This window comes from Erithacus rubecula, assembly GCF_903797595.1.
Source record: "Erithacus rubecula genome assembly, chromosome: 5".
Lineage (NCBI taxonomy): Eukaryota > Metazoa > Chordata > Aves > Passeriformes > Muscicapidae > Erithacus > Erithacus rubecula.
In genome coordinates, this window is record NC_136687.1 from 10509577 (window position 1) to 10525343 (window position 15767).

General features: G+C 37.9%; 1 protein-coding gene across 5 annotated transcripts in view; it reads left to right on the plus strand.

Annotated features, from left to right (window-relative positions):
* Positions 1-15767, plus strand: part of PPP2R2C (protein phosphatase 2 regulatory subunit Bgamma) — a 191432-nt gene that overhangs the window by 160154 nt on the left and 15511 nt on the right. For all 5 annotated transcript variants that reach the window (XM_079306401.1, XM_079306405.1, XM_079306402.1 and 2 more), the window contains 2 exons: positions 2914-3078; positions 15015-15184. In XM_079306401.1, coding sequence (XP_079162527.1) covers positions 2914-3078; positions 15015-15184 — 335 coding nt within the window. The remainder of the gene's footprint in view (positions 1-2913; positions 3079-15014; positions 15185-15767) is intronic.

The following is a 15767-nucleotide window of genomic DNA, read 5'->3' on the forward strand; positions in this document are numbered from 1 at the left end:
AGTGGAGAGGGACTGTGCCCCACTCCTGGCAGCCCTCCACAAGGTCTGATTGCAGGGGAGGGCAGTGGTGAAGGAGACAACTACAGATTTGTGCTATCACCATAGTTTTCTCTTTAGCAGTGGAATTTTAATTTAATCTATTTCTGCCAGATTCCCTCTGTTTCATGCTGTTCAAGTTCACCAAAGGCACTGTTTCTGAAGCACTGTCTGGTCCAGTTTTTTTAAATTTCTTTATTTTTTCCTGCCATGCAATACTGTGCTTGAAAGGAAGAAAAGGCACAAAGGGAAGACAGAAAAATAGAAATGAAAAATGTCTCATGGGAGATGCTGGCCCCTACCATGTCATGCTAGTTTAAATACAGTTCCCACACATCACATGTCAAGCTGTACTTGATTGTTTTCAAATAGATGGCAAAAATCATGAGAGGAGGAAAATGTTCTTTTGTGTGACATATTCTTCTTTTGATATATTGGGTTCTGTAGCTGTCAAAACAAAGGCTGTTTTTCCATCTATTATTACAAATGCATTTGGGCTAAATCTCATCTGCAACTCTCTAGTCCCTTGGTTGTTTACTTCAATACTGTGTTACTGTTTTAATTTTTCTAAATCTAGCGAAATGATGAATTTTCATTTCTGCTGTGATCCTCAGTAGGCAAATGAGGTTCTTTCTCAGTGGAGATTTAGATCATGTCTGGAAATGCAATATGTTTCAAGTATTTTCAGCTTTTCTGGCAGGAGGATGGAATATTTAATTTCATTATTTGGCTTAGTTTTATTCATTTTACACAATGAAAGGAAATTCATCAATAGTGTCTTCAGCATCTAGAAAAATGATACCTACCTTGACTGTTTCATATACTCCATTTATATTTTATATCTTTCTCATCACTCAGCAATTATTCATCTCTCTGCTGAGAGGTGAAATTCTTCTATTGAGTAACCATAATTTCTCTGAAATCCACAAAGCAATTCAATCCCTAAAAGCAATTGCTTTTACTTAAAGGTGTTTCTTGAGACAAATTCACCAAATGCACATAACTGAATAAAGGTTTATTTTTTTTTTCTGTTGATGTTCAGGATTATTTAGTGATGCTTTATAAAAGAGCTAAATCAATGTTTCTACATCTTAACATTCATTGCACTTTTATTAATCATGATGGATTCTTGGAGATGGATGCAAATGTGATAGTACAAGTAAGTAGGAATGCAGTTAAAATGCAACATTAATTCATTCCCAGTTGTTATTAAATGTCACAAGATATTAATAGTTTTGATGATATTTTCCTTTCTAAACCACATAGGGGAAAAAAGGAAAAATACCCAAACCACAACAGTGGGATGTATGCACAGTCATCAAGTTAATTATCTCTGAATCTTTTGTACTATTTCACTGTACAGTGTGCCAGACTTATATTTTTTGGGGAAAGATCAAAGTATGGAGTGTAAAGGTGATGGTAGACTGTATCCCATTCCCACAGAAATCAATCAAAGGTCTTTGATTGGTCTTCCATTTGGGAAGTGGTCACAGTGGGAGCAAAAACAGGCTCAGTACCATGATATATGATTTCTCTCACCATCAATAAAACAGATTTTCTCATTTATCTTATCCTCTGAGATGTTTAAATTTTGCACGTCAGCTGATTCAAATTTTATGTTCAGGGAATCCAGGCACCGAGATGATTTGTGTTTAGGGCACTGCACTGGCGCTCAGCAGATCTGGGTTTGTTCTGTCATGCATTTCCCATGTGATCTTATGCAAATCCTTTATTGCTTTTCACACAAACTCATCAGTAAAATAGGGTAATGCTCCTCTTCTTGTTTGAAGGATTTGTTAACATTTGGATGGCTTATCTGTAGCAGATTGCTGAAGGCCACGTGAAAATGTACAATCTTATTTAAATGCACTGTTTTACATATATATCCTTATTTTATTTTATGCTTGTGTATCTATTGCTTTCTTCCAGCGCCCTCATGAGTCTCACTTTCATTCTTTTCTCTGTGGGCAATCTTTCACAGACTGGCCTTCTCCTCCAAACACAGGCTCAGTGTGGGTCCAGGTTTTAAGGCAGGTAATGTGCACAAGTGGAGATAGTTGGAGAGGCACCATGTGAGTTACACTTCATGTGGGTAATCTTTGGTGATCCAAAGTTTGTGCTTGGAAAACTAGATATTTGATATATTTTTCTTCCAGATGATGTTCACTTAAATGATTCAGGTGTACGATTCTCAGTCACAGAAATTCATACTGATTTTGGTAGTGGGCATCATTTGTAAATATTCAAATAGAAAACGTACTACAGTGTGTAATTTTTTTAAAGGAAATTGTATTAGTATATATTCACCCAAAATTATTATACTACTGTGTTTGCCATGTGTGCCTTTGCAAAAAAAAAAAACCAAACAAACAGAAAAAAAAAACCAACTTTTTTTTTTTTTTTTTTTCTCTTAAGCTACATTTATTTTTTAGCTTCAGTTGCATAACCATAAAAGCCAGTGGGCCTTACTGGAGTGAGCAGTTCTGAGCTGTGCATTGTTCCCTCTCAGTCAGCATTATCTGGGATAGAGCAGCAGTTTCAATAGCAAGTGCAGGATACAGCTGCCTGCTCTCTATTAGTTTCAGTGAAGAATTGAAGTGAGAATTCTGTGTCCCTGCAATGCTGTTCCTTTGATGTCTTTGCACAGCATGGATAAATGGTGACCTGCCAATGGCATCTGCAGATTCTGAGTTTTGCACTGTTCTTTGGATTTGGTGTAAGTGGGCCAGGTATGGAAATTTTAAACTGTACCACTACCAAACAAATGAGTGTATCTTTAAAAGCATGACATGTGTGTACATTTGCATGCTTCCTTCAAGTAAAACTCGTGGTTTACCTGCAGAAAACTGCATTTTCCTTGATGAAACTTCCGTTCAGACATTGTAGATATCAAGCCAGCCAATATGGAGGACCTGACAGAAGTGATTACAGCCTCTGAGTTCCATCCCCACCACTGCAATCTCTTTGTCTACAGCAGCAGCAAAGGATCCCTGAGACTGTGCGACATGCGGGCGTCGGCTCTGTGTGACAAACATTCCAAGCGTGAGTCCTGGCTCCATCGGGCCCCAGGGGTCATTGAACTCACTGATCACAGGCAACAGATGGGTGCATGCCCCAGTGCATTAGTTTCTCACTTGCAGGCACATTTCTAAAGAAAGCAGCAAAAAGAAGATTTTTTTTTTTTTTAACCTGTGCAAGTATTAGCTGTGAACCTGATGACAGTCTGTGGCTGGTTGCCCTTACAGTTCTTATTGCAGGGATCAGTGAAGAACCCAGAATTCTGGAGAAAGAGAGAGGATTCCTGACAAATCAAAGAGGATGAGGGAGTATTAAGCAGATGAGCATACTGGTCTGAATACACAAGTACTGTACTGAATGCTACAGCAATTAAATTTTAATTGTCAGACTGCCTTCAAATTTTGAATCTGTTTTCTGGATTAGGAAGTCTCAGTACCCTTCCTAAAAATGTAGCCCAGCATTCCCTGTGTGTAGTTTTTCAATATTATGTCTCAACAGACTCATAGGAAATTCAATAAGTAATTGGGGTGGGGGGTAGGAAGGAAAGAAACAAAAATTTTGTTGATATAGAAGTTGTCATCAGTCCTACGTGGTTTTATGTAGCCTGTGAAATTGTGACATAAACCACCAAATCATGATAGTTCATATCTAAAATGTACATAAGAAGAAGGAAGTAAAATTTTAAAACGTGTGACTATCTTTGTTCTCAAAGTGAAAGTTGAAGAAAAATGCATGTTTATATTATCGTACTATCAGCTCTTTATGGTCTAGAGAAGACAGACTGTGGCTCTTTCCACCAGTAATGTGGCAAGCCTGGGCACTTTGCCCTGTGCAAACCACCTGTTTGTTCCTAATCTCCTGACAATGCCCAAAGGCATCCTGTGGGTGGTGGCTGGGAAGCTGAGAACTTCCTGAATGAACTGTGGTGGCTCTGCTTTAGTCACCTTTGGGACGAGGGCTCTTCCAGGACACCTCCATCTCACAGAACTGGGTCATCAGTTTCTTTTGTGATGCTGAAACATTGGAAGGAAATTTGAGAGAAATTCTTTTAGTACCAGAGCATATAAGAGGTTTTATGCCATTCAGTGCCTACTTGAACCTGTTGGAGATGGGCAGATCTTAGTAGGGGCAAGAGGGGAGAAAAAAGCATGTGAAGATTTAAATGAGGCATAATTGGTACACAGATTTCATGCAAATGCTATTTTTAAAACTGAAGTGAATTTAGTAAAAAGCCTGTGACTAGGTATTTTGACTTCAAGGAGATATGCACATTCTCAGAACCTCTTAGGATGTGGTATCCAATTATAAAAAAATAACCTTCAAGGACAATTTCCCAAGCAGAGAAGTGTTTTACCTTTGTTAGCAGTATCTCCTTGTACTTGTAGGGGGAATTCAATACCATGAAGTGAAATGTAAGCATGACACAGTCTGACACAATGCTGTGAGTTATCCTGTCCCACTTAATTGCTTTGTTCTGTAATACTTCCATTTCTTCCTGCTAATAAGGCCTCCATGCCCATGTAACCTAATGCCAAATGCCAATCAGAACTTATTAAAGCCACAATGCAGCAATGCTGGATGAAAGAAGGCATTTTATGTGAGAAGGGAGTGCAAGGTCTAATGGTCATTGATTAAACCCCATTTTCCAGATCTGTGAGTTAGAAAATAGCCATTTAATGTAGCATTGCTGCACTGAAGTCAAGTCAGGCTCATTGAGAATCTGAGTGTGTACAGTACAAAACTGATACAGCAATGGTAGAACTTCCAAAGTTTTAAAAGGAGTAAGCCCATGTATGCTGGTTGGAGTGGTTTCAGTATAGCTCTCAGAGACAAGCAAAGACAGCCTAAAAGGATATTCCAAAAACCAGTCTGCAAAATCAAGTTATTTTCTCTCTCTGGTACTTTGACTGTGCATCTGATTCCTCTTTCCACCTGCTGAATTTACAACTGGTGCATATGAATTATCAATACCCTCCTCTCCTAGCTTGCCTTGTCTTTCAATCTTTCCCCATAACTGACTTCACTTTTCAAGGCAAACACCACAAATGGAGTTGTTGTTACCCCTCATGTTGTGCCATGCAGCCCTGCTTTCTCAGCACAGTCTAGTATCCCTGTGTGCTGTATTTCAGATGCAGTTCCAAGATTGTAATAGATTAAAATATTTTTAGGGATTAAAAGTGCAAACAGAATACCTGGATAGGGAGCATATCTTGTGAACTTTTGCATTTACTCCTTTTCCCATTATTTATTCAAGTCTGTAGCTGTCATGAAGTCCAATGCAGCTCTTGGGGAAAGAGCTCTTCCATTTGTACAGGTTTAGAGAGTGCCATGAATAATTACTGCACCATACTGTAAAAATAAATTACATATTAATATCTGCAGTGTAAGTCAACCAACACAGGATGTTAATAAATTATAATGTCTTGAAGATTGCTGATTTTCTAAGCTTAGTGGCAGAATCCCTCTTTTCAACATTAGTGACAGCAGCACTACAAGGTTTCTTTTATAAATCCTCTTGGCTTTGACATGGAAAAGATGAGACTACTTCCATCCTTGATGCCTATGCTGAGATTTAATAGCAAGCTGCCAATTTGTATGAAGAGTTGTAATGGGGATATCTGTCCCTTAGAAAAATTATCTCAGACCACCCAATCTATTTACAAGGCATTGAAAGAATATCAGGTCAGTAGCTGAATTTTAAATGGTCATTGAGATACTGATAAGGTGTGATAAAATGTGTTGTGTCTCTAATAGACTACCTGAAACTGCTTCTTACAACAGCTCTGTAACAGATTGTGCAGTGCTGAGTGAGGATCACAAGAAAATCTTATGTAGCCCTTGAAAATGTGTATCAGGGAAAGATCCCTCTCTAACCACAGAGCAGCTGCATTCATAATGCTGTTCCATGTTATTAGCAGATTTTGGATGTGGTGGGAGAGGATGCCATGAAAAATGTTGGTGCCAAGGAGATGAGTGTCCCTGCTTATACAGAACATTGGAGAAAATGTAAATAATATGGGATCTTTCACTTAAATAGTGTACTTGCCAAGGCACCCAAAGATTGCCTTTGAGATGTCATCAGGAAACATGCATGGCAGTGCAGGGTAGAAAAAGGACAGCATATGGAAATCTGTGACAGCAGCAAAAGTATCACTGTTAGAGCAGTCAGCTGGGAACATTAAAGGAATAAAATAATTAATCCTCACCTCAAATTCCATAAATTTTTATGCAAGGGGTTTAGATGACAAGAAAGACAGGCATAGGGGTACTGTTGCAATAAGATTATCCTGACTAAAAAATATACTTACAGCAGCATTTATTCAATTAACAAATAGTTGCTAATTTAGTTTTTATTTTTTTATTGCTAATATTATGTTCAGAGATCCTCATAAATGTGCATGAAGTTAACATCATTCTTCCAAACAGCTTATAGTGTAGATGGGTACATACAGCTGTTTCAACAAATCATATAATGCAGCAGTCAGGTAAAGAAAGCTGAGCTTGAGCATTTGAAGTCGGAAAAAATTAAAGCACTTTTTCAGTAGTTCATCAGAATTATTAAAATCATTACTAAATGGTAAATATAAACTGTATAGTTATGCAATATGGAAATTTAGGCCACTCAAAAGTATAACTCTTATTGATATTTCATGTAATATCCTTAGCATCTTATATTCATTGCATACTTCAGAAGCTGTAGTAATTTATTTAAATTCTGTATGTTGCTTTAGGGGTTTTTTAGTATTAATTTCCTAATATGTATTTGCAGACTGAAACCCTATTTCTAATTATCCATTACCCATGTGCAATGTTTACAGCAAAATGCTTCAAGGAAAGAGGATCTGCAGTTTCCAGTTTATTTCTCTGTGTGCCACGGTGATCTTAAAAACAAAAATGTTGGGGTTAAATAGCATTAACCTCTGTCACCATGAGTTGGTGATTCTTCTCAAGCTCTGGGTCTGTAGCAGGAGCTGCTTGGAGCTCTCCTCCCTTGACATTTGTAGGTGCCAGGCAATCCCAAGAGCTTTCCCTGGACTCTTTCTGGTGCATCCCAACCCCGTGGGCTGGACAGTCAGCATCTTAAAAGTATTAAATGGTTTTTGGAGCAGTGCAGAGTGAATTCCTGGTTGGGTTTGGGACTCAGAGATGCCACCCAAAGATGAGGGAGGTGGTTTTTCTATTGAGAGTACTTTTCCACATTTTTATATGAAATCCAGGCCTGAAAGAAATGCCAGCCTTTTCCCAAGGATAAATGCCACAGTCCTGTCAGTCAGGCATGTAACTCAGTTGGGCTATCTGCTGGGCTTTTTTGAGATTACCTTTGATTTTAAAGAATTCAGAATCATGGAAGCAGCCAAGACACAAATCAAGCATAACCTACTTAAACATGTTGAATTTTTAAAATTAAATTAATTCTATTTACCAGTTGTTTAAAGCAGGCTGGAATTTCAGAGACAAGACACCTTTCAGGCCTCAGCCTGAATATGGATTATCTTTCATTTACAACAGAGAACAAGCAGATGCACAAAAAAGCCTGTGACAGACTATCCCTGCTGGATTTGCTAATTAATATTGACCTTTACAAATGAATGATGCTTATTGTCTGACTGAAAAAGTGACAACTTGTTTTTCTTCTGTGCAAGCTTAACATCTAAAATAGGCTTTTTATTTCTGCATCTGGTCTCATGTCAGGTTATGATCTGAGAGAGAGGCATCACTCTCCCTTTGGGCAGAGAGGGCCCTGTCAAAGTGATGTCCACTTCAGGCAAAATCTGCAAGGTTTCATGTGACAGGAGTGAAACTGAACTGAGCTTCTGAAATTATTTCACCATGGGCTTGATGAAGGCTTGTTCTGCTTACCCTAATTCTGGGTTTGTTTTGAAGCATGCACTACAAAGGCATATATGCATTGCTGATTTTGTATCCCCAATGAAAAAATGTGCCCGTATCCTGATAATTTTGTAATTAGGACTGTCACTAAAGGTCTGTTACTACAATTTCATGCATGCTAAACTAGATCCTGGAATGGATACTTCCTTGTGCAGGAATCCCAGTGAAATTTGGTAACAGATTGCCTTTAGCATAGGCTCCAAAGCTTCCATTCTGCTCAGTTTGGATGAATGTATAATAAAGACATTTAAAACATAGCTAATGAAAATTCAAAAATGTTTCTACAGAAATGCAATTATGTCCGTATAGTGTTTCCTCCAGTTGTGCAAGATATATTAAAATCAAATCTGTGGAAGAAAAAAACCTGATTTATATACTTCTAGCTGTCAAATACTAGGAGGAAAGAGAAAAGCCTGAAGCAATGGTAAATGATTTATGATTGAAGAGGTGTTTCATTAACCCCATCTCCCCCAACCACTCAGAGATAAAGCAAATAATTGCTGTAAGATTGATTTAATTATTCAGTCTATTAGAATTCCTATCTTGTTTGCTTAATTTTTTTAATAGCAACAAATACTGTTTTTTAATGTCTCATGAAACCAGCTTTCAAGAGCTTATTTCACTGGAGGAGAAAAAATCCACTTATCACTAATCTTATTTATCAAGATCAGAAAGACTTCCACATCAGTTTGGCTGTAGAGCAGGAGTAGTTTTATGTCCCATTAACTCCTTGGGGCTGCTCACTACTCGTGGCATTAAACATGCACATAAGTCTATGTGAGACTGAGCTTTAAAGAGGCTTGATCTTCTAGGCTGGCTTTGTGTTTTTTTCAATTCCTCTTCTCTCTTCAGCACCATTTCTCTTTATTAACAAACTCACTGGCAAAGTTATATTAATCTAAGCAACTCTGTAGTGCAGCTCCCACCCACTGATCTTTAGCTATTGATCTGGCTTTGCCTTTCAGCACTAATGCACCCTCCCTTGTGGATTGTGACAAGCTGCAGCAACTCAGTGCAGATGGTAAAACAGATTCTTAAATATTGATTTGAGGCTCCTCTTTTAAAAGCCATGCTCTCTAGAGGTATTGATGAGAAGCCTGGTTTTAATACTGGGTCATTGGATAAAGGAATGCTGTATGGTAGGTGAAATTTCAGCCTCCTGGTGTGGAGGTAGGATCAGAAATGTTCTTTGTGTAAAAGAAGGAAAATTAAATGTGTTAGTGACCAGGGCACAAAGAGGTGCCCTCGTAATTACATAAAAGCAAGTAGAAATTTGAAATACAAAAAGATACTTCTCTTTAGTTTGAAGCAGGATAAACAGCTACAGGCTACAGTAATGTAAAATGTTAAACAAATGTGTCTCACAAAATAATTACATTTTAGATTGCTTATGAAAGCAGATTCAAAAACTCCCTCTCATGTATAACCATATTAATCAGTGTAGACCAAGAAGGCAAGATTGTCATATTAGCAGAATATTCTATTATTGAAGGAGAATTTCCAAGGGAGATGAATGTATGAGTGGATTGGCTTAATACAAAACAATAAAACATTCAGAGATAGTGAAAGATAGAGTAAATAACAATGGTAAATCTTATTATTATCATGAATAATGAAGCTAAAAGGTATAAAGTGACCATGAATTTCAATGGGAGCTTGCAGTTGGGCTTGATTCACTTAGAATGAACTGAGGGACTCTTTTGTATTAAACCCTAAGATAAATTTTAAACAGTGCATAAAAATGACACCTGGGCAGACCAGAGGTCCTTCTAACCCATTCTTCTGGCTCTGATATTGGCAGTGGTGACATCAACAGCAAATGTAAGAACAGACCAAATGTGTAATCTTTACCCTCTGCAATTTGCAGCTGGAAACTTGAGGTTCAGAGACCTTAGTGGGAGTGAACTTACTGCATTCAACAACACTGAAATAGATGTTTGGGGTCTTTCTATTATTGAAGTTGTGCAGCTCCTTTTGAACCTGTGTGTATTCTTTGCCATTCACAGTATCTTTCAGTGAAGTCTTTAGTAGCTTAATTAGGTATAATGTGAAGGACCCTCTTCCCTCTGCTTACCCTGTCCCAGTTTCACATGGTGACCCCTACCTGGAGATTGGAAGAGACAGTGTACAGAGTGAGCTGTCATTCCCTATTCATCCTTTCCATGCCACTCTTAATTACAACCCCCTCAGTCTTTCCTAGGTTGAGAGGGCCCAGTCTATTTAGCCATTCATTGCATGGAAGCAATTTGGTACTTCTGGTAATTTTTATTGCCAATTCTTAACATCTTCTTAATGTCTCTACCACATCAGAGATAAGCCCAGAACTGTACTAAGCTCAAGATGTAGCATTTCTTTAATTAAATGGCACCAAAAAAATGCTTTCTGTGTTGAACATTAGTAACAAGTGTCATGTACTTAAAAAAAAAAAAAAAAAAAAAAAATTCATAGAAGTTCAAATGAAATTTAGGTTTCTTATGCTAAATGATATAATATATATGATAGTGCAAATCACAGCTGGCCTGGGAATAGTGCTAATTTGCCATCTAAAAATATTAGAGTATAGTTAAATAATTTGTTATTTTGGTTACAATTTTTAATTTATCATCTATTAGGAAAGCATATTGGTTCTTGCTCCTTTTGCTCCTGTGGCTAGTCTGTCAAGCCCAGTGAAATCCCATACATTTCAAAGTATTGTTTTCCAGTATGTTCTAATCAGGTATTGCAGCCATTTTCATTTGGGATCTGGAATTAAATAGGGACTTAGTTTAAATGATAAATTATTTGGCCTGGGACTGAACTCATTTTGTGTTTATGAAATTAAAGTCCAGTGAGGGATTACCTGATCCACCACTGGTATTTCCAGGTCCAGTTGAATTCACCTTTTGTTTGTGTACCACTGTAACCCAGAGGTTTATCTGTAACAAGTTCTTAGTTCAGTCTAGCTGCAGAATGTTTACTTGCTTATATAATAAAATTGAAAAATGGTTTTCCCTGTCATATTCCACCAACTTTGTTGGCCCTGGTCTCCATGGTCCTCTCCCTCTCAGTAACCACACTGCCTCTGTTCTCAGTGTTGCCAGAGCTGTTTCCATCCCTTTGTGACCCTTGAACAGGAGCTGGATGATTTTCTACATTCATTAGCTGTCTTGCTATATGATGCTATAAATAATCCTATAAATGATGTATATTTTATAATGCTATAAAATCAGAAATTTCCAGGACAGGATACAAATTATAAACAGCATCCTCTTAAAAAAAAGCAAAAACCAAAATAAAACCAAAACCAAAAAACAACAACCCAAAACTTCATTAATAGAAAGAAATAGAGGGAATGAGTCTTCAAAGCTGTTTATAATTTTATCCTATGACTGATGGAATTTCTTACAAAATCTGTGGAGCAGATTTCTGTTCAAGTTGTCCTCTTGTGATGATTTCAGGAGGTATACAGAATTTTGTATACTATATCAGATGGTGACACTGCACCCACCATATAAGACAATTTTAGCATTATTTTAAATATTTTTTAAAGTTCACTTATCCCAGAATTTATACCCTGCAACAATTAAAGCTTTGCCCAACTACTCCTTTAGAATTGAACATGAAAATTAATTTGGGTTAGATTTTGTTTTGCTCTATTTGGTGTATCTTTTCCAATAAATAGCAGTTTCAAGTGTGTGGAATCAGGCCCATATTAATGAGAAGTTAAGGTGGCAGCACCTCTGACCCCCAGAGTGCAGATGAGAGCCACAGGGTGTTAGTTAGTGCACCACACTTCTACTGGCTACTGCCTGAAACATCTGCTTTCTTTTGGCCAGTGTCTGGGAGGGAGGCTGTGAGATGAACCTTTCCACCTACTCCTGCTGTTACTGGCCATTTTATTTTTTAAACTGGAGATATCTGCATATATTTCTGCATATAAACACACACATTAGAGATGCCTTTCCTACCCACTGGAAATGGAAAATCTCCATTCTGCATTAGATCAGAGAAATTCACAAGGAAATAAGGATATTTTTTATGAGGGATAAGAGTTTGTTTTTCAGCAGATGGTACTTCCTTTTAAGAAAGAAGCAGCATATTTTTATGCTACAGATTTTCTTCAGGATTCAGGAAAACAGTGCTCTGGCAAGTATCCTGCAATGAACCCATCCTTCTCTGCAAAGTCTGGACTTCTCTGAGAAGCTACTGTGGTTTTTAACTTGGGAGCTGTGCAGAAAGGAATTGAGTATTTTTATTTCTCTGAGCAGACTCCCCAGTTTCCCCATGTATGTGATGGTGGCATCAGGGGCAGGAACAGTGTCTTCCTGGCAGGCTCCTCTTTAAGCACTGTCTGTACTCAGAACTGTGCTCTGCTTTCCTCTGCAGTCTCATGATATTTCTCCATGCCAGAGTCCTGTCATCAAGGTCACATTTAAGTCTGAGCAAGTGTCATCTGACAACTGAGTACATCGCATAATTTGTGATTCTGAAGTTCATTAGGTAGCTGGACAGGTAACTTTCTGTCCTTCATGTAATTAGCACTCTGACCATTATCAGGAGCAGTAGAAATGAAAGTTAAATACCCTTTTTTATGGCAACTGTTTTTTAATATGAAATTAATGATTAAATTAATTAAAGAATATAATAGAATCTGTAATCAAGTGGCAGTAAAATTCAAATCTAACAAGACTTAGATACAGATAAGTAAATCAGATCTGAAATCTTGCATTTCAGGTACTGATTGCTCCTGGCTGCAAGAGCAGCCTCCAAAAGATAAATCTTAACAGTACTAAACAGAAAACATCACTTGGAAACCAGGGGCTAGACCCTTTTTTTGCTATCAGCTTGGAGGGTTCAGAGCTGAATTTGAATTGCCTGCCTGAATTTCAAGTCACAAGGCTATCACCTCACTGCTTTCTGTCTCCAATTACCCCACTTGTGTTAGGCAAACTGAAGGGGGATATTGTGCTTTTCATAACCTTCTGTTGATGCTAAACCAGAAATAGCCAAGTCCCTAGAACATTCTCTCACCTTCATTTCCTGATGCCCTGTGCTGGTAGTTGCTAAGCTTTCTCTTCATTTCACTGGGAGCTGCTCCTTAATTTCCTGTAACAATTTTCTTGTGTTGGTTATGCTGACTAGAGGAACTATCTCCAAAGACTTGCTGCTACTAAAATTTCTACTGCTATCTTTCTTTCTGTAGTGATATGAGTCTTTCATGCCTCTTTTAGTTCCACAGTTAATTAATCTAAGTCTTTCTAATACTTAATGCAGTAAGCACAGAAAAGCAATAAATGGGGCAGATAAAGAATGAAAAGGTTTAATCTCATTAATTAACAAAATGCAGAATATTCAGGTACAAATATCACTTCTCTTCTAATCACTGGGAACTGGATGAGCCCCATAGAGCCAAGAAAATATATCTAAGCTATAAATGAAGGTGTAGTTCAGTTGGAGTGGGTTTTGGTTTTTTCTTTCTTGGTTTTAATAGAAGCTTCACATCATAATTAGGAGGATGAAATTCCTGCCAGCCGAGTCTATAGTTTGGACAGATTAAAGGGAAGAGGTATGAGAAATGATAATTGCTTTGTGCTCATCAGACTTCTCTTGAAAATCTGACAGGATAATTACAAAATACCTGCTTTGCACAATGTCTAGGCAAAATTTTAAAGAGCTATTTAAAGTTGTTCATTTACAGTCTATCTGAAAAGTTTTTTGCTCTTTTTGAAGTAGTTCATTACCATTCAGATTTGTGGTGCATGTTTAAATATAGACCTTATTCTCATGTGCATGCCTAGCTGCATTCCACTGCCCACCCCCAAAGAAAATTGCCCATAATTTTTTGCATTACCCCACATACTTCACCCACGTACTCACCCTTAACTTTCTGAAGAACATTATTTCACCTAATGGAAACTAACCTTTGTTGCTTCCAACAGTCTGAATCATAGTCATGGATAAAATAATTGAGAGAGAAATGTTCCAGTGGACTGTACAAAAAAACTTCATTATGACTGTCAGTAAAAAGTTTTTCCACTTTCAGCATGCTTTCATGTTTCATCACATGGCTTTTCTTCCCCTGTGGTTGAAACTTGAAAATGAAATTCACTAAATTGCCAATTTTCAAAAAATACTCTAGAGTTCTCAAAATCCCACGATTTTGTGAGAGTTAAAAGACCCTGAAGTCTGACTTTCTACTGAAATTCCTCACAAGGTCAGTTGGATCACAGGGCCACAGATACCTGCAAAAAGACAGCAGAATTGCTCTAAGCACTCCTGAGTTAGGGTTAGAGTCACCCAATGTCATTCTTATGTGCAGTTGGACAGGGATGAGCAATCTCACAGCTACAAGAGCTGGATTTTCATATATGAACATTGTGTGAGCAATATTTCATGACCTGCTGCCTTGTCAGATCACACAGAGCTGCTGAGCATCACATTCAGGGAGTTCAGTGCTTTCCAGAACTGTCAGCAATTGCACATCACCTATGTAGTTCCTGCATCCACATGGTAAGCCCCTGTCTCTTTTATGCTCACCTCTCAGGAAGAGGTAATTGCAATTTGCAGTTGTTCTTTTTAATTCTCATTATTAGTCTTTGGATGCCTTCAGACATGACCAATGAGCAGCCTGCAGCCAAGCCAGCTGGCTCTGGCAAGCTGGGCAGGCTTTGAGCAACAGCCTCTCCCAGGGATGCCAGGACTGTGGTGACACCACTTGACACACCTCTCATGTGACAGGGACCCCTGGATTTTGGGAAATGGGATATGCAGACACAAAAAGGATGAAGGCATGAAATGCCTTGCTATAGGTATCTGTAATCAACTAATCAGTGTATTTGCATAATTTCACAAAGTCATGCTTTGAGTCCATAGCTATAACATTAATTACTGTAATGTTTTAAGTTTACAGTTTGTATTCTCATATGAAGTTAAAAGAATAAATTAAATGCTGGATATACAATTAATTCTATATCATGTTCCTTGGTAGATTGAATTACATGTTTCACAAGAAATGCACACTTCAGATTGTACAATACAGCCTATTTTGTACAATTCTGATTTCTGTCTCTTGCTTTGTTTTCTTGAAACAGTTTATGAAGAACCAGAAGACCCCAGTAACAGATCATTTTTTTCGGAAATTATCTCTTCAGTGTCAGATGTCAAATTCAGTCACAGTGGTCGATACATGCTTACAAGAGATTACCTCACTGTCAAGGTTTGGGATCTGAACATGGAAACAAAGCCTGTAGAAACGTACCAGGTAGGAATCTCCATTTAAAATGTAACATTATGAAATTATCTCAGTGTTCAAAACCTGGATGCTTCTGTAAACTTCTCATAACCTTATCTGAGAAGCAGCAAGCTTAGAGAATTAATCAAGGTGGTTAAAATCCTCACAGTGGCATCCTTATAGCAGGAAAAGGGCAATTGCAGCATTAGTAAGGAAGTGTGAAGCCTGGGGAGTCAAGGTAGGACTCCCTGTGGATTGGGCTCTTGAAAGAAATTATTATTCTAATAAGAGAAATAATCTCTTGACTTTGGTACCTGCTTTCAAATTATGTATTTCACTACTAACATTTAAAAGGAACCAAGGAAAAGATTTTGTGTGTTGTTTAGGACTCTGCTCCTGATGGGACTGCTGAAAGTGTACACCTTTGTAATTTCAGAACTACTTTTTACAACTTGATCTGTGTGTTTCTCCCTTGTGCCTAGTTGTAGAAGTGCTCCTTGTTAAACCCTGGCAGCACCACTGACACAGCAGCTCACAATTGCCAGACAGACACATCTGGTTGCCTGAATTCATTGAGATATTATCTAGACAAAATGCCAGTGGCTCCAGCCAG